General features: G+C 34.9%; 1 protein-coding gene and 1 pseudogene across 3 annotated transcripts; both read right to left on the bottom strand.

The window, feature by feature from the left end:
* Positions 1-2,278: 2,278 nt before the first annotated feature.
* LOC142635136 (small ribosomal subunit protein uS17-like) lies at positions 2,279-4,994 on the bottom strand (annotated as a pseudogene).
* Positions 4,995-7,749: 2,755 nt separating this feature from the next.
* Positions 7,750-19,651, bottom strand: LOC142614333 (ubiquitin-like domain-containing protein CIP73). 3 transcript variants are annotated; one of them, XM_075786918.1, is made up of 17 exons: positions 19,289-19,488; positions 19,109-19,192; positions 17,973-18,116; positions 16,618-16,735; positions 14,431-14,511; positions 13,347-13,465; positions 13,170-13,241; positions 12,677-12,802; positions 12,466-12,535; positions 12,172-12,356; positions 11,742-11,906; positions 11,579-11,650; positions 11,309-11,438; positions 10,771-11,181; positions 10,268-10,683; positions 9,979-10,056; positions 7,750-8,017 (listed from the first exon to the last, which is right to left on the bottom strand). In XM_075786918.1, exons 3-17 carry the CDS (start codon positions 18,093-18,095, stop codon positions 8,009-8,011), a joined length of 2,175 nt encoding a protein of 724 aa, XP_075643033.1. In that variant the 5' UTR covers positions 18,096-18,116; positions 19,109-19,192; positions 19,289-19,488; the 3' UTR covers positions 7,750-8,008. The 3 variants fall into 3 exon arrangements, with proteins under 3 accessions (XP_075643033.1, XP_075643032.1, XP_075643034.1); XM_075786917.1 differs by lacking the exon at positions 19,109-19,192 and having other exon boundaries at positions 19,289-19,651; XM_075786919.1 differs by lacking the exons at positions 7,750-8,017; positions 9,979-10,056; positions 19,109-19,192 and having other exon boundaries at positions 10,277-10,344; positions 10,415-10,683; positions 19,289-19,651.
* Between the last annotated feature and the right edge of the window lie 1,594 nt (positions 19,652-21,245).

The following is a 21,245-nucleotide window of genomic DNA, read 5'->3' as shown; positions in this document are numbered from 1 at the left end:
TGTGCTCCTAATTTTACTGAGCACAACACATTATCTCTTTCATTTTTGTAAAGTGTAAACTAATCTCAATCTCAATTTCTTTAATGGCCTTCAAAATTAAGCAACAAAAAAGGCAACAAAAAAAAACCCCTAAAAAAAAGGGAAGGTTCTCCTTACGTTATAGTAATATCTTTGAACTCTCAATGTCTAATTCTAAAATTTTGGGATTCCTATATTTAAGTTCCAAATCCAATTCCCCTTTAAAAAAATCCAATATATGGGGCCCCTTAAAAAAAATCCAGTAGATGGGGGACCTCTAGTCAATTTAACGGAGTCTTTTGGCTAAATATTGCAAAAAATAGAGTTTTTTGTTGTTATAGGCACTGTTCCAAGTTATTTAGTGACTGTTGCCGAAATTTTAACAAAAGTAGGAGAGAGAAAAAGAAAAAGCAAGAGAGAGAAATTTTAGAATTTCGGCAACACTGTTACCGAAATTCCTTCTATCCAGCTCCCGAGTGAGTGTCCGAAGCAAAAAAAAATGTTTTGTGGCAATCCCAATGCCGAAAATGGAGGGAAAAAAGTATTAAAAAAAAAAAAAGAATTTTGGCAATAGTATTGTTGAAATAGGGTGGGAAAAGAGAAAAAAAAAAAAGTTAGTTTCTTTTTTTGAGTAGTTAGTCGCTTTTTAATTTTTTTGCAAATTAAAAAAAAAAAATTCCAGGCTTGGAAATCTAGGGGAGATTATGAAGTGGGCTTTTAAAACTTGCAGCCTTGGAAATTTTGTGGTCGCAGGTTGAGTTGTTGTTTTTTTTCTTTTTTCCCCCTTATTTCGGCAATACCATTGCCAAATTCTTTTCTTTTTTCTTTTTTTTTTCTTTTTTTTTCCCCTATTTCGGCAATACCATTGCCAAAATTCTTTTCTTTTTTTTTTCTTTTTTTTTTTTTTGCTTCTGGCACTTGCATTGGGCACACACTCACTTACTCACTCGGGCAAGGGCTAGGGTAAAAGGAATTTCGGTAATAATGTTGCCGAAATTCCAAAATTTCTCTCTTACTTTTTCTTTTTCTCTCTCCTACTTTTGTTTGAATTTCGGCAACAATGTTGCCGAAATTCACTATCTCTCCTCATTCCCCTAAATAACTTAGAACAGTGCCTATAACAACAAAAAACTCCATTTTTTGCAATATTTAGCCTAAAGACTCCAATTTAACGCCTACAAAGAAATGTTATATTCATAAAATAAAATAAAAATGTTATATTAATTTTTTTGTTGGGAGATTCACCTTTATATATAAAAGGGGATATTGAAATTATCACTTTCATTTAAAAAAAAAAAAAACATTTTCAAAAGCAAAGTCAACAATAAAAGTACTCTCATCAAACAATACATAATAGTTTAAAAGGTAAATTTTGTTTATTCAACTCCAAAAATCATTCACAACGGCTTATTAAATTATGAAAATTTACATTCTAGTTACAGTAATGGTAAATATATGCAATATTGTTCATTTACGTATAAAGTATAGATATTTTGCTTATTTATCTTGCCCTTTCTCAATTTCTCCGTCTATGTTCATTTATTGAAATAGTAAATAAATAAATAAAGAATGAATGTTATATTGAAATATAACATAATAGATAATCTTCTTTGAATTCTTTTGAAAAGTGGTTATATAAAGTAAAAAATATAATATTTTATGTTACAATAAACTAAAATTTTTGTACAATGTGATGTGAATTTAGTTCACACGTTGATGTGATGTGAATTTAATTCATATGTTGAGAACGTAGAGAATCTCTGGGTTGCGTGGTTAGTAGACCCTGACATGGCACAATATCATCCAGTCACAGTGAGTTAGAGCCATGCGCAATAATTATGCTCCTTTTTGCAAAGAATATTACGTTTTTCAAAGCTCATAGCCTTAGAGAAAAGATATTCTTTACTTACGAAAGGAGAAGTGGGCATGATTTATGAACATCTTGTTGAGTTAAGCTTAAGCGTTGCTTAAAAAGTCAAGGTTGATTTCAACTTCTTCAACAGCTTATTATCATCATCAATGCGCTGTTAATTGCTTAGGCGTCATTGTATCAATCATGACTCACTGTCATGAAACCCCAACATTGAGTCTTAACATGTTGGGAAAAAAAAATTACAAAACCAGGAACATAGTTTATGGGCACAATGAAGATAAAGGTTTCATTCCCATTGGCTAGGGAGATAGATCACTTGGCTTTACCAAAAGTAACTTACTAGAGATTAAAAAAAAAAAAAAAATGCTGATCCCATTACTCATTAGAATCCGCAAAAATATTAACCATCAATTAGGACAATATTAAAGCCTCTCATTTTCGCCTACAATTTGGTAAGTAGAGAGTCCTAGTTTCCAACATGTCACACTTGGTTTGGCCAAGGCACTAAGGTGCCTGACCCTGCAATAGAGAAATCATTACATTTATTTATCTGAGGGGGGCACTGGACACCTCAAAGAATAATTTGAGAAGATCTTAAAAGACTTTTGGAGACTCGGAATTATGCAACAATTGGTATCTCTCCAAAACTCAAAATTTTATATAACACTTGAAGTAAGTCAAAAGTATATTTAGATCAACAAAATGGAGCAGCAGAAACAACTCCAGGTCCACCCAGTCAATATGATGCTCTCTACTTCAAAAGCCGTCTTTTACATGACTAGCTCACCGAAACCACAACAATTATATAACCAGCCTAACTGGAAATCACCTCACATTCCAGTAAAAGCCTTCATCACACCACCAGAAGAACCAGCCGGAGTGACTTTCAACACATTGAACCTAACTGTCTTTGACAGTGGCCTGAAATATGGGGGTGGGGGGGAATAGCCAGTCAAAATGAGAAACTATGCATGCATTACCATCAAACTGTACACAGAATTACAAACAGATGACGAAATAAGGGGTCTTCCATTTAAAAAAATTAACCTGCATTGGCCGACAATGACATGATCTCCTTCCTACACACGGAAGCATGGGGAAATGTGAGCAGGAATGTTTGAGTGCCTCTTCTCATATCTGAAAGAAGCCCAAAAAGAGAGGGAAAGAGAAGCAAAGAAAAAAGAATAGATGTTATGCTTCTACTAGAGTGAGAAAATGTATAGGTGATAGTGGAATCCATCACAATAAAAGCAGGATCATGCCTTTGGTACTTCTTGACAAAATGAAGATAATCTCTACAAACAATAATGGTCCTCATCATCTTAGAACTATGGCAAGTGCCAGCTAAGATGCAACCCCCGATGGAAACATTGCCACTGAAGGGGCATTCCTTATCAATGTAGGTACCTGCATTAAAAAAAAAAAAAAAAAAGGCTCAATCAGCAAATAGTCTTACTTTTGTTTTGTATACCATATAATTGTGGAAAAGTAATTAAGTATTTAAAGTCACATTCTTAAATACTATCAAGAAGCACTGCAATATACAAATGAGACAACCCTAGCAAATATGATCCCAGTCATTGAGATGGAGCTTGTGGCACTCTCCAGACAAGACCAACATGACAACAACCTCTTAAGTCTCAGCTCCAGGCTATCAGTCATATCATTTTTTTTTTTTAAAACAAAACCAGGAATGTGGAACTATAAATTATCTTAATTGAGAACTTTCTCACTGCTATTATCAAAAATTGATTCTCTCACTTCTTAAGTTCCTTTTTAACCCCAGAAAAGCTGGTTGTCAAAAAATAAATGTTTAGTGACTCCACACACAAAGTTTGAAGAATGAGTTCATCGCTAATTCTAGCTATTTTTGTCCTGCCCTTAACCATTGCCAATTTGCTTTGACCAACATAAATATCAAACGTTTACATCAAACAATCAAGTTATATTATGGTTCAAACTAGAGCCTTTAATTAGATATAATAGCTTTGCATCTCTACAACCCCAATGCATGCTTAAGTTGAGCATAGATATTGTCAGATCAATTAAGCAAACAAAGAAGTTTCATAAAGGGTAAAAACACTGAAGATTATAATTGAAAAATAATCTATGTTGAATATATAATGTCAACGTAGATTAGCCATAGGCTTAGAAAAATAATAATAATAATAAAAAAGGGTAAGAGATAGTATGGCTTCAAACAGAAAAGAATGGTGGAAAAGAGTACATACGGTCAAACTTGACTAATTTGTTGAGGATCGACAGCCAACTCCAAAAATTTTGGGACCAAGAGGCTTGGTTGTTGTTGATATTGGTAAGTTACACACACATCAATGCATCTTGAACCCATAACCTTGCACTTAGTTACAAGGGAAGGAGGTGCCATTTGAGCTAGAGCTCATTGGCTATATTACATTATATCAGCAAATCCCAACTTATGCTCCCAAACCCAAATTAACTGAAAGTAAACTAAAGCAAACTAAAACTACTTGGTGTATACTCTACTAAGAGTCAATATCCAAAATTCAAACTCACACGCACACATGTAGAGAGAGAGAGAGAGAGAGAGAGAGAGAGAGAGAGAGAGACCTTCAATGGCTTCTCTGGGGGGTCTTAAATTGGAGTCCAATGTTCTTCCAATAACGGTTTCCACCTTTTCCAGGCCTCTTTCCCTTCCCAGATTTCTTCGAGCTATATATAATTTTGTTTTCAAAAACAGACAAAACAGAAACAAAATCACCACCCAAAAAAAGAAACCCACAACAGAAAAAAAATCCCAAAAAGACATCAAACTAAGAAAAAAAAAAAAAAAAAAAAAAAAGCGTTTTGACTTATGTTTGTTCTCATACCATAAAAACACTTTTGGTTGCTTCAGAAATGCCTTCTCAGTCTGAAACAAAAGCAACAGGTAGAGATAGAAAAAAGCACCTGTTCAGCCATGATTGGAAGCTCTCCCTCTCAAGAACCCAAAGCTGCAATGGAGGTAAAAACTTGAGTACAAGACTCTGCTACTTGAAAAAACAAAACCCTTATCCTAGTTTTGATGACCTGAAGGAAAAAATGGGCATTTGTACAAGAATCCGCAATTTCTGATGTTGTCCATTTTGGCCCAAATTTTTTTAATTCCAACATCAACTACTGGTACCTTGGCCCAAGTGACCCAGCTTCTTCACACTTGTCTACATGAGAGAACTTTCTCAAAAAGAAAGAAAAAAAAAATTAGAAGAGATAAAAACTTTAAAAAGTTTTTTGTTATTAAAATTTTTATTTTTTTCCATACGTTTTTTTAAATTATTTTTTATCCTTAACCTATTGAAAATGTTACACTTTATTTCCCGAAAGTTTAAAAGATTTCTTTTAATTATTAAAATATTGAGAAAAAAAAAAGTTATTTTTTGTCTCTATCTTTCCCCTAAACTATTGAAAAAAAAACAATTTATTTAAAAAGAAAGCATAACATTTTTCAATAATTTATGAGTAAGAAAAAATAACTTTTTAAAGTTTATGGACAAAAAAGAAAATTTATGCAAACTTTAGAAACAAAATTAAAATTTAATTTTGCTCGATGTGAATTAGCTACCAAGCTCTCACAGCAACAAAAGAACAAAAGAACTTTTTACCCACATGACATATATTAAAAGAAAGTAGTATGTTGTTTCACTCTATTGCCTCAATGAAATGTAGTTAACTAGTTATAGATCAAAGACATTATAATTTTACATCAAAATTAGCTATATTTGAACTACTACGTGTGTGGAGAATGTTTGGTTTGAAGGAAGCCACATCTTTTTGTCTTAAATACTTACTTTTTGTTAATTAAGTTTATCATTTTATAATGAAAAAAATTGATACCATTTATAAAAAGTATATATTTATTGGCTTTATTCAGTGACAAATTTGTGTGTATTTTATTTAGTTATTTTAATGTATCTTTTCGAAACTTAATTAATTGTATTTGGGGTAGATTATACTCGAGCCTTATTTGCAATTGTGAAAGCTACATTTAGAGTCATCTCGCAACCTTAGGCGACTTACTCTGCCCGTGAGACCTACTCTGCCCGTGAGTGACACGTACCAAAAAGTCAAGATCAAAGTGATAACTAGACAAGTTGAGACAATTTCACAACCTGCCAAGCCACAATAAGGTCACAAGTTGCACAATCAGTATACTTTGTTCTTTGAGCTTTTTCATGTTTGTTGTGTACTAACTACTAGTACACGCATTCTAAGCTAATGTGTGTGGCTTGGTATTCAGATAAAAGGGTGACCTAACCCTATTAATCATTTTTATCACATTTGAAGTCAAATTTTATGTATGAAAAAAGAGTGGCTTAGTTTTGAGTAAAAACACTTTACCATCTCATTCATTTTTTTATTGAGATTTATATTATATTCATCTCACACTATTACATAGTACGTGAGTTGTGAGTGAACCTGTGAAAACTTAAGAAGCTATAGTAAAAATCCAATTTTTTGGTGGTTTTCCATTGGTGCTTCAATGAGGATTCTCAGGTAAGCTAGAAGGAGAAAGGGTTCAATAAAGCCAGTTTCTAACTGAAGTTCGGAGGGCTCAAGTGCATTAGGCTTGTGGGTTTGAAGGGTTCATAGTATCCTATGTGTTGCAACTATCATGTCTAGTGGAGATTTCTAACTGTATAGTTGGGGACTTGGGGGAGAGGTTTTTATCCCGGAGCTTCAAGTTTTCTTCTTCCTAAACACTTCTTGATATTTAGCTTTGGTTTGCATACTTTTACATTTTTTTTTCCCATATTGCTCTCAATATGTTATGCTTAGTGTAGCTTTTTATTATAATAAATTATTACAACATGTTACTAACCCCATAACTCGAATATTTTCCCCCTTATACCCTCAAACACTTTGTACATGGGGAGGCATCAATTCAGCTACAAGGCCTTTGTCATACTTAGTGTAGCTTAGTTCTTGTTTAATGGAAATTCATTAATCACTAATATTTGACTAATTTGCTAGTTTAGCTAAAAGTGATTTAGCCGTAAAAAGTATGGTTTAGGGTTATAAAGTTTTATTAAAGTTGCTTTAGCATCTTTCAATTTCTTTCTTTTTTCTTCAAATTAATTTATTTTTTTTCCATTTGCTTGGTTTACATTATAAATGCATTAAAATAAGTTTAATCATCTACTATATGGTTATAAATTTGGATATTTTGATATTGCATGAGAATTTTTAATTTAATCATAAAGGCTATATTTTCTACTTTAGATATTTTTGAACAAACTCGTGCATTGCATTGGCATGGAGTTAGTAGCCTGTAGACTATAATAAAAAGAGAAAATATCCATATACTCAATTTCTTTCAGAAAAATATTTTCATGCCAAAAAATACTTTTAATACTTATATTTCCATTACATTAGATTTTACACTTACTGGTTATTAGAAAGTTGGTTTTTGATATTTTATGTTATTTTAATGAGTGTAAAATCTAATATATTTTTGTAAATGAAACCAATATTTTTCAGATTTTCCTTATTGTTTTAATTTTTTGACCGATTTTGTGTCTACCTGATTTGGAGGGTAAAACTGAGATTTCATATTAACCTCTATGTAAATTATAGTGGTTTTGGACACATTTTATGAATTAACTTTTCTTTTCTTTTTTGTGGAAATTAGTAATAGTAGATGTATACTTTTTCTTTTACCAGTCATTAGGGAACTAATTGCTTGATTTTTATACTTGGATATGGGAAAAATTGAGCTTGATTCATCCCGGTGAAAGTGCCTCAAACAATGAAAAACTTTGATAAGCAAGCACCCCTTGAAAAGATCTCACTAATGAAATTAAATTCAACAGGGGATTCACCATTCATGCGAAAAGAAAAAATAGCACATCAGCAACAGATAACACTATATAAAGTAAAATCCAATTTACTGCCTTACAACACTAAAATGTCATCTAAGTTTAAGGAAAGAAGCAAGTTTTGTCAAAGAGTGTCACCTATAACTCAATAAATATTAATTTCACAACTTCCCACTTGAGAAGGGGAAAAAAAAAAAAATACTATATTGACGAACCAATATGCATCTCTCATGTCATTGATCATAACTTCGTATCCGCAAGTAGCATCAAGTCGCATGACAAATCACTCCATCTGCATCACGAAAAGACTATATATTATTACAAAGTTGACAAAAATTAAGCACATCAATATAATATAACTTGTATACTTTTTTTGATAGATACGATAAAATTTTAAATTATGGTGTTCACTCCATGATGATTGCCTTTTATCATCAAGCCAATACATTATACACCAATTGGTTTTTCGTATAAACGAGAGTTTGAATCTCATCTCTTATTTAACGACAAGAGACTTTACTAGTTGAGTTAATTGAAACTCATGTATAACTTGTTATACAGAACTTACTACCGGAAGCAAAAGTAATAATCTTCCCACATAACAAATTGTTCCATTTATGAAAAACCAACAAACCAGCCTAATCCAGCCAATGTGAAAACCACAAAAAACAAAAACAATGCCCCACTCGGTCCAAGGTTCACAACCCATCTAATACCACATGAGCTACATTTAACAAGGTCAAGTTTCTCCCACCCTTGGAGAGCTAGTACGAACACCAAATTTGACCTATTAATGTAAATTGATTTTGTTGGATTTGCAATCAATGCTGTTAGAGAGATTTGATTGGTATTTGAATTTTATTTTCATAAGTAAAGTAATCTCATACTATGTTTTCTTTCCATGTTTGATGTAATTTGGGAACTTTGTTTAATAGATCTAAAGTTCACAATTGTTGGTAGTTGATCATGATTTAATGGAATTTGGGTTGATCCCAAGCAAACGCTAGATGATGATTCCTAGGTCTTTCCTTTCTTCCTTTTGTTTCCTCCAATACCAAGTTCCCTTATGAGAGAATTCATTATCCTGCATCATGACTTTCGATAGAATTTATTTTTTATTTTTTATTTTTATTGATAAGTTATACACACACCAATGGGTCTTGAACCACACTACTTTTCTGTTTTGATGGGTAATTATTCCCTGATCCATCACAAACCAAACTACTTTTCTTAGAAATTCCAAAATTTTCTCAAAGTTATGCTTTTTATCAAACAAACAAGATTCTTAATATAAAAAATGATAAGACATGGTTAAAAATCTTATGATTATCAACTAAGATTCTCAAAACTTCAAAAAAACCAATTTGATATAAAAACAATTTGGGAATATTACACCAAACTTTTTTGAAATTTTCTGAAATGGCTCCCACCCCCAACAAAAAATAAAAAATAAAATCATGAAATGACATTCCCCTCTACCCTTGAGGTTTGTATAAAAGCAACAGTTAAGTTTTCACTAACTGAATATTTCATTTTAAAAAACAAATCCTATATAATATACATACCTCAAAAAGGGATTTGGAGAAGAGGGGGAGGGGGGGGGGGGGGGAGTTTCATTTCATCCATAGTTTGGATAAGAATCTGTTTTTAAAATGGAATACTCTATTATTAGAATCACAATTTGAAAGGACAAAAGAAGTCCCTTTTTTTCGTGAGGTACAACTAGAAATTCCTATTTATTTGTCACTGAAGAGACCCAAGATGAATTCCCCTTTTTATTTGGGGGTATGGAACAAACCCATAATTTTGTGCTTTGTGTTCTTCCTACCAAGAGACGTGTTAGATCAGCATGGACTCAAACTATTGCATTTATAAACCGCAATTTGGAGTTTTGGGGGGAGGGGGGGTGTGTGGACGTCATTTATACAAACACTTGGGGGAGTGTCATTTCGATAAACCTCAAGGGATAGTGGTTTAATTTACCCAAATAATTTTAACAAGCTGTGTTCCACTAAGTCATGTCTCATATTACTTAATGTGTTATATGGTATACTTGACAAAACCATCCAGCTTTGCAAAGAAATTTTGTATTGTAGACAATATGATTAATGGGTTCACATCAAATAATGTTTGACAATAGTATTTAATCTAACTAAAAATGTGATGTAACGGAATTTAAACCCACTGGAAAAGATAAATAAAGGAATATGTGACGGAGAGAGGGAAAATAAAGGAAACCATACTCAGCAGTACCTTTTGGCGTTTTGAATTTGGAGGGTTTGTTTCACCATCACTTGGTCGACGAGACGTCCCAACATCTGAGTTCTCAGCCTGCAAATACTTCATTATGTTGCTTCTCTTTATATTAATTCTAGTATTAATATCTCTGTTTTGTGGAATATCATGATTTTGACCAACAACCTGACTTATGAATTTATGCTTTAGTTGGTCAGAATATAGGAGGGCATTCACAGGTTAATATCACAAGTTTGTTGAAACATGAGACCTATATGTCATGACAAGTTTGGTAAAGCACACTCACCTGAGAAGAAGAATCCCGAGGCAGTCTATCCTCAGACGTGTTAGTTTCTTCCATATGTCTACCATCTGGCTCTACACCTGCTTGTTGAGATATTAAGGGTATGATCTGACGAAGCATATTAGACAAAAATATTCCTTCATCACTCACTCTTGGTTCTGGTTCCATTGCATTCATAACACCATTAGATGTCCCTGCATGCTCTGGGACAGCACCTCTTGCTGTTTCCTGTGAACTGGCTTCTTCTACATGAATTTCACCGCCAGGAAAGAGGGTCCTCAAAAGCTGCACAACACTGCTCGGTAGCTGTCTATCAGAATCCGGGTTGTTTTGAGTCCCACCAGCTGATAGAATGTTGATATTTACACTGCGAGCATTAGATGGCTCCTGCTGTCTTAAATTGGGAGTTGGAAATGATCCTGCAAGATTTGCCACCAAGAGAAGTTCATGACTATAAACTCAAATTTCTAACAAAGATTAACTGGATTACCAAATGTTCAGATTACCGTCTATTGCTGGACCATCTATGTTATGTTGTTGTACCGCAGAATCTGTCTGCTGCTCATTCTGGAGACCAGCAGGTTGACGCTCCCCAGATGCTTGAAATCCTTGTTCGCCACTCACATTTCCAGAAGCCACATGTTGAAACCTTCCAAGAACTGGATAGTATAAACCTATTGAATTACCGGATGAATCTGAAGGTAGGCGGCTAAAGGGACCGGGTACTGCTGCAACCATGGTCCTTATTGGTACTACCCGTACTCCTGGCTCTCCAGTAAAAGATGGACCCTCTGAGACCCTTGAAGTCGGTGGATTAATAGGAATTTCACCACTAGCTACTGAGTCTCTGTGCCCAGTGGGCTGCTGAGTATCACTACGTTCCTCTCGATTAACATGTGGTGTGGTTGTTGAAGAACCTTATTATAAAAGGAACACCAGTCAATTAGGGATATTATTTACTTTAAGTAGCACATAGAATTTATACTTATCAAAAAAAGTAGAACATAGAATTTAAATAACCCATACATAAATTTTACATAGTACCTCTTCGGATTTGTATATCAATACGCCTCGGAAGAAAGCCAGTGCCAATTCCATTAACCAAGCCAGAGCCAGGCTGCACAGATCCCATGGGGATGGCACCAAAGTTTGTTCCTGTTTGAAAAGGAAGAGGCTGAACACACAAGGTTGAATCAGCAGAAATAGAAACATTTAAAATGAAATAAAATTCTTAACCAGCAGAAATAGAGCTTTTTTTTTTCAGGGGAAAAAAAAAGTTTTTTGAACAGAAATTTGAATAGGTGAGAACATTGCCTGAACCATTATAGGATTTGGACCAGATGGGGATATGAAAACTGCGGGTCCAGCATTAACAACTGCTTCCGACTGCGTAAGAAATTGGTAATAGCAACACATAAAGCAAATGCAATCTCATTATTGAGAAGATGCCATAAACAGGAAACGTGGATAATCCTACCGGTGTTTGGCCCAGCCGCAAAGTCATGGTTGTACGGCCAAGTTCAAGCAGAAAGGCACCTAGATTATGAAGTAGACCTCCAGTTCTCCATGCACTGGTCTGAGTGCTTGACCGCACTGAGGGATCAGTCACATTTACTTGATCCTCCAATTGTCCAGCAAGTAGCTGCCAATATAAATATATAAAATATTTGACATTTAGCATAAAAAATTCAAACCGTGAGAATCTCGTAAATCCTTCAAATATACAGATTCTTGGCCAAAGAATAGAGAAGGGAGGGGGGGGGGGGAGGGTGGCAAAACAGATTCATCTATCCTCGAGCAATTGAATTGTTCAAATGAGTATAGCCACCAGTAGACTTGAATTACAGGACACCGTGACATTTATTTTCAACAATATATAAAGATAGTAAAGTGACTTGAGAACGCACGAGCAGGCATTCTCCCACATGGTCAATGAGCATTTGTCTGGTAGATTGCATGACTTCAGCCAAGGATGCGGGTGTTGGAAACCCTTCTTGTACAGTTCCTGTACGTGGTGTGGAATTAGAGCTTCTCTCTGAAGTCCTAGTTGCAGCAGCTGCCTGAGCATTGCTTTCCCCACCTCTGCCTGCCACTACAATGTGCAACCACTGTTTCACAACCCAGCTTTGTAGGAGGAACAGAAATTTAAATAAATTTAAAATTTTGTAATACTGAAAAATATATTTAAAAAATAAACTGACCAATGGCATCAAATTCACGCCTCATAAAACTTAGATTTTGTGATAGTGTAGTCAAAGAATCAGGAATTACCTACAAAAACCAAGAACATTGCACGATATTTTTATTCAACCATAATGGATTGTCCACGGGGTTTATTTGATATAGAGGAAGAATAAAGCAAATCCAGGGGAAGATGCATATCAATGAAATGAAGAATGATTTCCAACTTACAGGAGGCTGTGGAGATCCCAAAGAAACTGATGATGGAAGTCCATAAGTACTATGAAATCTATCAGATGGACCCCTGACACCAGCTTGTTCAGGATGAAGCTGCGTAGGATTCTGTGGGCCATGTTCCTTCAGTATCCACCCACCACCCCAAGAGTAAGTGTATGTAAGGTAAATATACATATAAAGTAAAAGATGGGTTGATAACACAGTCATCTGTGTGTGTGTGTGTGTGCGTGTGTTATTCAAGTATATTTGTTGGCCAAAAAAAAAAAAAAAATTCTTAGACCTCGAAAGAAGTTTCATACATCTTAGTCAAGCCATCTCTAATAGTTTTTACATTTTTTTTTTTACTTAACAATGTATATTCTCTGAGAGAGAGACAAGGAGGGAGAGAATTTCCTTCCATATACAACTCATGGAAATTTATATGTCATACTGCAGTCCATCAAACAAGCTAAGTCATTAGTATCCAGAAGTAGTCAGTAAGATTTACCCTGACATCAGTCCCTTCACTGCCACTTACAATGTTTGAAATTCCAATAGAACCCAGAACAGCAGAGACAATCTGCCCAGAAATAAAGATAAGAGAGGAGAAACAATTACCATGAGACACAGTTGCACCAATAATACCATAAAAAGTGCCTCAATCCTCCTGTAGTTGTAGACTCACCCGATTGATTTCTGGAGGAACCCCATCCCCCTGAACAGGCAAACTGAAAGTTTCAATAACAACACCAGGAGCCACCTGAGTGCTGTGACCACGGCTTGTACTCGAAGCAGGATCAGTTGCTGTAAACAATAATATTCAGAAGTACAGTGTTGTAATTCTAAGCAATCCAAATGCTAAAAAGCAAATTATATGTACATCAATATGATCAATGCAGAAAAAATGAATAGAAAAGAAGAGGACAGGAGACAAGTTAGATAAAATTTACGTTTGAGAATGTCATAATATCCTAGAAAAAGTCGGCATTGATCTCGAGTCAATACAAATCTTTTTGTTTCACACTTTAGTAAATCACCAGCCATTTATCAACCAAATTGCTGGTTCTTCAACAAATGACCAAGAGATTTTTTTAAGGTAAATATTGACAAACTCAAAGGATAAGAATCCCCACCCTCACCCACCACCCCATACTTATGGGAGGCAGAAGTACCATTTGGCCTAAAGGCCATTGGTAAGTGACCCAATGCTTTGCATCTCATTCCGATCTTTTCAGTTTTGGATAGCCTGTATCTTGGCTGACATACTTGTTTTCTGTTTCTTTTCTGTTTGAGTGTCCCTTAGATACTCCGTGTATTGGGGCCTCATCCGGTATTCTTTTTTTAAGAAATTCATTTTTACTAATTTAAAAAAAAAAAAAAATTAAAACCTAGCTGCCTGTTCATTTCTGTGTTGGGACATGAGTTTCTTGCCAATTTTTAAGGGATTGCAATTGCAAAGGATAGTAGATTATGCATTTCTTGATTAAGGAGGAAAGAATACACGTCCATCACAACTTAATACAACTAAAACCCAAGATTTTAACATACTTCGTTTGGGGTGGGGGTGCTGTGGGGGGGGGGGGGGGGGGGGAGAGAATAATTTAGTAGAAGACTTGATGTGAGTCAATCATCAAGAGGAGCCACTAACAGACATACATCACATTTAAAGGTACTTCAACTTACAAAACAAAGAAGCTTTACCTTATACAGCATATTAAAGTATCATAACATATAGATCAGGTATTATGTTATACGAAAGCGTAGTATACCTGGATGATTTGATAAACCCTCAGATGATGGTGGAACAGGTTGCCGCACAACCATATGCAAGGTATGACCATCTTCAACATCTAATCAGTATCAAGTTAAGAAATTCACTCAAATGCAGAAAATGTAAAGATGGTGAGTACAGTAAAAACCTTTGTACAATCTGACAGCTGCATTTTGCAGTATTTACATTTCCTCATTTTTTAGACTTTCTTGATCTTTTAAATTTTTTTATTGTAATGCTGAGGAGTAGCTTCAACATACACCCAGCATAATTGATGCTTCTCTAACAAAAGTCTCTATAATTTTTTGGGAAAGAGAAAAGAATGGACAATTAAAAAATCATGTAACAAAATGGATTCAGCTAGAGGAAAGGCAACATTAAATCATTCTTGCAAGATTGGTTACAGGACTTTAACATAATAAACTATATGCTTAGTTAATAAAATCATAATTATCACTACTTTTCTATGAGCATTTCCACTAATTTGTTCTGGAAAATGAAAAGGCTAACATTTATCGCTCACAATCTATTTGCAATTAAATCCTTCGCTACTGGTACACATTACCTCTCAGCCAGAACAATGTTACCTGGAACATGAACCATGCAGAGTAGGAACAGGTATGCAGTACCCATGTGCAGTGCAAAACGATATAATGAGGTGCACTTATGGTATACATAAGACTGTTAAATTAGCAGTACATGTGTTATATAAAAGTGTAAAATGCAATACCAGCTCTTTCTAATTAATAGAACATTATACTGAAACATTCTTTTAAGTTTAAACTGCGCAACTCCATTCACTGTTAACAGAAGTTTAGGAGTAACTAACCATGTGGCAACGAATAACCAATTCCTTTAGGAATAGGGAGTGGAATATGGTTCCTTTGGTTTTTGATGTGGCAAATCTGGAAAAAGAGGGGGGGGGGGGAGAAAGGGAGGATTTTGAGGGGCAATAGTTATCTATAGTGAGATTGAAATCTCAGCTTGTAGCATATATTTTCTTTTGGATATCTTTGGATGAGGACAAGCAAACTAACTTGTGTGATTTAATAGATTCATCATATGCATAACTTAATAGGGGATCTAATGTGTATAGTAGCTAATATACTCCCTTTGTATTATTTATAATTTTTACGAATGAAATGTTCTTACTTACCAAAAAAGGAATAACCAACCATGTAGGGACAAAACACATGTTATGCCTTTTTGTTTCTTTTTTCTTTTTGATAACTCAATAGTTACAATGGGGGAGGGGGGACTCGAACCCTGGACATGTCCATTGGAAACACCAAGAGGTGCCAATTGAACTACAAGGCCCTTGGCCATGTTATGCCTTATTCATGTTGCTCTTGATTATTATGGATGGGACACTGCCACGGTGCCACCACAACCCCTACTATCTCTATTTGGAAAACAAATATATTAGTTTCATTTCATCAACTTCACATAGCCTTGGAGAATGTAAGGGAAGACAGGAGTAATTTTTTCAATCCACAAAGTTAATTGGGAATTGAAGAGTAACCTATCATGGACCACCGGATCTACAGCATGGATCACCATTCAAGCAAAATGTGGAACTGCACGAACTGCTGAGTATAGAAATTCACTAGACTTGAGATCTTAGTGAGGACCCACTTCTGCTTGGCACTGTATGCTGCAATGCAATACAAATGTTAAAAAATTAATTAAATCTTTCCTATAACTTATTAACCTGAACAGCAGGACAACTATAACATGGGATTTCAAGTAACCTTATCAATCTCTTCCGACTTCTGCATGATATTACTCCCCATTCTGTGCCATAATACAAAGACATCTTAACTACGTTAAAACACACCCCCAACACACGGAATCTGGGTAATTGGTGCCACTTTTGTGACCTGGGGTCTGGTGGAACCTATCTTCTAAAAGAGATGTTTACCTAGCTCATCAGGAGACTGGACCAACATGGAGTGTGTGGATAAACAGAACATGTAAAGTTCATTGAACCGTATATATGATGAATAAGAAATCATTCATATCAAGCATATTGCTACTTCAATTATTTATAAAAACCATTACTTGAAAATCAGGTATACAAACACAAAAAATGGGGAGTAATTGAAAGAGCATCTTAAACTTCAAAGAATATGCCACTAGAGCTCAAAGCTAAAATCACTTCCACAAATTAAAAAGATTTGGATACGGTATGCAGAGAGGAGTTGATCATCCTTTAGAACCTTTCCTCGGCATATTAGACGTTGTTGCTCTGATAACACACCAGTGACAGAGGCAATCTGTTCTTTTAGCGCAGGGACAGGCACCTGCAAGATATTCAAAATATGGAATAATGTGGTGAATCGCAGAGTCAATCTGTTACTTCTCCAAGTTTTCTCATGATTTTTTTTTTAATAGCTAAGAATATTTATTATTGCAAAGAGACTACTTCATGTACAGAATACAAAGAAGTCTAAAGAATTACAAATGAACAATATTTTGTATAGAAAGGCAATGACTGTACGAAGTCCAGAATGCAGTTGCAATTAGTGAAACCCCAAGCGCGAGACCAATCAAATAAAGTACCAATAAACATGTCTAACAATTGAGGCCTTGTACTTTTTGCATCATCAAACATATAGCAATTTTGTTCCCTCCAGATGGACCACATCAGGCATAGCAGAACTAGGTTCCAAATATCTGATGACTGCTTGCCAAACCAATTTTTCCAACCAAAAAATAGATCAAGGGTCTTTTCAAGTGGCACCCATAGAATCCCAAAGATCTAAAGGTAAAGCCCCATAAATTGAACACAGCAGTACAGTGTAACAGAAGATGATCCACTGTCTCCTTGCTCCACCAACACAAATAACACCACCCAACTAACATATAACCTCACTTAATAAGATTATCACACATGAGAATTTTCCCATGCTGCAGTACAAACAAAGAAAAAGACCCTCTGTGTGGCCTTAACCCAGGGAAAACTATTCCAAGGGAAGACCCAGGCACATGCACCCTTTAGTCCAGGAAAGAAAAAATATTGAATTCTCCATCCCTTTTCAACCAGCAACACATTTTTTCAGGTCCTTCCTTAATTGGGATATTGGAACCAAGAAAATTGAGAAAAGAGGCTACCAGCTCTACCTCCCGATCATTAAAATCCCAGGGGAATCTCACATCCCAGGCCCTCCTTCCACTCTCATATGGTTGCACCAACATTGATTCCACTGTCCCTTCTCTAGCCAAAGAGCAGTCATACAAGACTGGAAATTCCACTGTCCCCTCTCTAGCTAAAGAACGTATTTTGTCATACTTAAGACATTAATTGTAAAAAGCCATCTCAAGCACTAAAACACAACCATGTAGATATGCTAAAAGTGCACTTTAGCACTGCTAACACTCAACACAGCCCCCAAAGAATCTTAATGTAGCTGAATTATAGGTAACTAATAAAGGAACTTTTAACCCACTAGCATTCACAACTTTGAAGTAAATTGAACACAAAAATACTTATGGCCATGACTCAATAAAAATGTAAGAAGAAAGCACTAGAGAAATTACCTGTTTATCCACTCTCAGAGTATATGTTTGAGAATCCAATGTTTTTAATTTTATCTCAATGGTGGCTTCAGCACCTCCAGCCTCATCAACCCTAGGAATTGCATCAGCACCATTATTTCCCATCCTTCTCAGATTACTTGGCACCTGAAAGAGAAGAGGAGCATACAACGAAGTTCAAGTGTTATTTTTCTTTTCTTTTCTTTTTTGGAGGGCAGGGAGGAGGGAAGGGGGGGATTCAGGCAAAATAGATTTCATTGCTTTTAGGTTCACAGAAGTTATAAAGTCCTTTTTCACTGGGTTCATAATGCCTCTTCTCAATATCACCAAACTTCATGAATCAAGATTGAAATTTCCAAACCCCGTTGTACCTAGTACTCAAAGCTCCCTACTTTTGCAAGGTCTGGGAAAGGTGATTGATAAGCAGCCTTACCCCACCCCCTTTTTTTCCGACAGGTTAAGTCCTGAATTTGAACCCACAACACGCCACTTTGGGTGGAAGGCACTTGCCATCACACCAAGGCCAGACCTCTAAACCCCACCATTAATCTTAGTCTAAATATCACAAAACCTGAAGAAACCTAACAGGCCAGCACTACTGGATGAACTTAGAAAGATATTCCCAACTCATAATCTTTCCCAGTTGCTTCTCACAAAGAAGCAATCAAAACCATACCAATATATACATATTTACACAAGCAAATATATGGCGCGCGCACATGAAAATGATTTTAGCACTTTCTGAGCATGAAAGATTATACATCAAGAACCCAACTTTTCAATTGGACACAGCATCCATTGATCCATTATTATAACTTGCCCACCTATCAACCCAGCTCACAAACCCCAACTTCCCAGTATCAACAAACACCCAGTTACAAAAAGATTTAAAATTTCCAATACCCAACATCAATCACTCAAACCCAAAGTAAACCAACACTTACAAATGTTCAAGCATAGGAACCCAAAGTCACAATCTTTACAGCTATTCCTTCCAAGTAGCCAATCAAAATACAACATTCACAAAAATAAGATTGCAGTAACAACTTCTATGCATGAACTAGGTTAATAGTTCCAACAACCCAACAAAACAAAAAAACCCAAAAAAAAAAAAAATTAGAGAATTGCCAACACTGTACCAGGAATCCTTAGGGCTTTCAAAATCAGAAACGAACAACAAAAAGCTCACGCCTTTATATTCCAAACCCACCAAAACAAATCAACTAACACATCAAAAAAGCAAACCAATTATCCTCAAAAACCCAATACAATACATGATCAAAGAATCAAGAAAAAAAACATATGATTACAATAGTTACCAGATAAAAAAAGCTTGGTAAGCCAATAGAAATCTCACACACACACACACACACACAGTGTGTGCTCTCTCTCTCTCTCTCTCTCTCTCTCTCTCTCTCTCTGTGTGTGTGTATATGTGAGAGAAATTGACTGACTGGGTGGCAATTGAAGAAGCACGAGGACGAGGACTGGGAGAGAAGTGATGCTGGTCTCTCTGCTCGTGCCGTACTAGATCATTTTACACTCCTTTTTCCACAGATTTTTACTTTTTTCCTTTTACCCCTGTGAGTTGGAGAGGGTCTTATTTGTGTTTTTTACTGTGGGTGTGGTGGTAAAAACAATTTGTGGAGGGTTTGATTGGTGAAGATGAAGGGAAGACATGCACTTAGCTATGATTGGATCATGGGTTTATATTATTTTGGTAATTTGGTACCACAGTGAGTCTACAGCCCCACCTGGACTTTGAGTGCGGACTTGCTATTTGCTTCTGTTTTTTTCTTTTTTCTTTTTTCTTTTTTTTTTTGTGGTTTTTTATTCAATTTTATGCTAAGAGAGAAAGAGACATGAGTGATGTTTGATTTTAGTGAGGGTCAATTTTTAAGGATTCTATTTTTTGCCTTTTGTTTTATTTTTTGAGATTTTGTAAGGATTAAAGGAAGGGTAATGGATTATATAATTATAATATCATAGTTTTTTTTAAGGAAATAATTAGATCATAGTTGGATCCTCATATTCGATTAATTATTATTATATTATTAGTAAGATATCATAGTACAATTAAAGAATAAACTCAAAACAAAAAAAAATTAAAGATTAAAAAAAATTCAGATTTTGAAGAATGGATGTTGAAATATTATCTCTTCTTTTTTGTTCTTGTTTTACTTTATTTATTTTTAGGAATTACTTTTTAATTTTAGGAGTAGATGGTTTTTTTTTGGATGGATTAGGAGTGGATGGTTGGTGTGAGTGTTTGACATTGATATGATGTTAGTTGTTTCCTAGTTTAAAGTAAAAAGTGAAAGTATATTGGCTGGTGTGGTTGACTCTTTAGCAAATAATGTGATCTAACAAAAGGGAGCAAGTAATGATGTTTTAGTCTGGATTGTATACTATATTTTGAAATTTTCTTTATTTAGCCATTTGGTAGAGATATTTGAATATGATCTAATGAAAAAAAAAGGGGTGGAAACAAACCATTTGATTATAAGAAGCAATCAAAGGAATGTGAATGGGAAAAGAGTAGTGTTAAGGAAACTACCAGTTTTACTATATTGGGTTTATAAATTCATGGGTTACCAATCACAGATAAACAATTAAAACATTTATTTATAAAGTGATTAAAGTTCATCAATCACATTTATTATCAGATCAGTTTATAAACTTTATGTAGTAAAATTTGTATTACTTTTAGCAGTTTTCATGAGAAAATGGAATTTGTTATAATCTATTATATTCTCTCTCAAGTATTTCTCTCAAAGTTGGGAAGAACTTTAATTCTTTTACATTGTGTTTAATTAATAGGAAATATGGGTGAAAAGAAAAATAGGAAAGAAGCTTAAACATTTTAACTTTTTTTATTTCTAAACCAATTGGAAAAGGGGGAAGAAGCTTAAATATAAGTAAAATTAGAAATATTGAGTCAGGTTGAACCCAAATGAGAATGCCCATAATGGGTATGATCTAATCCATAGCGAAGAGTTGTCTCTTCATGAAAAGATGCACTTTTGGTGAAATAGTGTAACTCTTGGTAAGTGTTACACCATTTGGCAAATCTTACAAGCATTAGAGCACTAGCATCAGGTATGGCATATCAAACACCAAAAAATCTCTCACATCAGATGTTCTAAATGCTAAAAAATTTGGCATTGATGAATAGTACAATTCAAAATTTGGAATGGTACAGACACAAATGCTAAAAAAATTAATTTTTTATTCTCTCTCTCCTCTCCCACATTTTCATCTCTCTTTGTCTCGTGC

Source organism: Castanea sativa, chromosome 1 (assembly GCF_040712315.1).
Source record: "Castanea sativa cultivar Marrone di Chiusa Pesio chromosome 1, ASM4071231v1".
NCBI classification, from domain to species: Eukaryota; Viridiplantae; Streptophyta; class Magnoliopsida; order Fagales; family Fagaceae; genus Castanea; species Castanea sativa.
The sequence above is the reverse complement of the archived record's forward strand: the minus strand, read 5'-3'. Positions and strand labels throughout refer to the sequence as shown.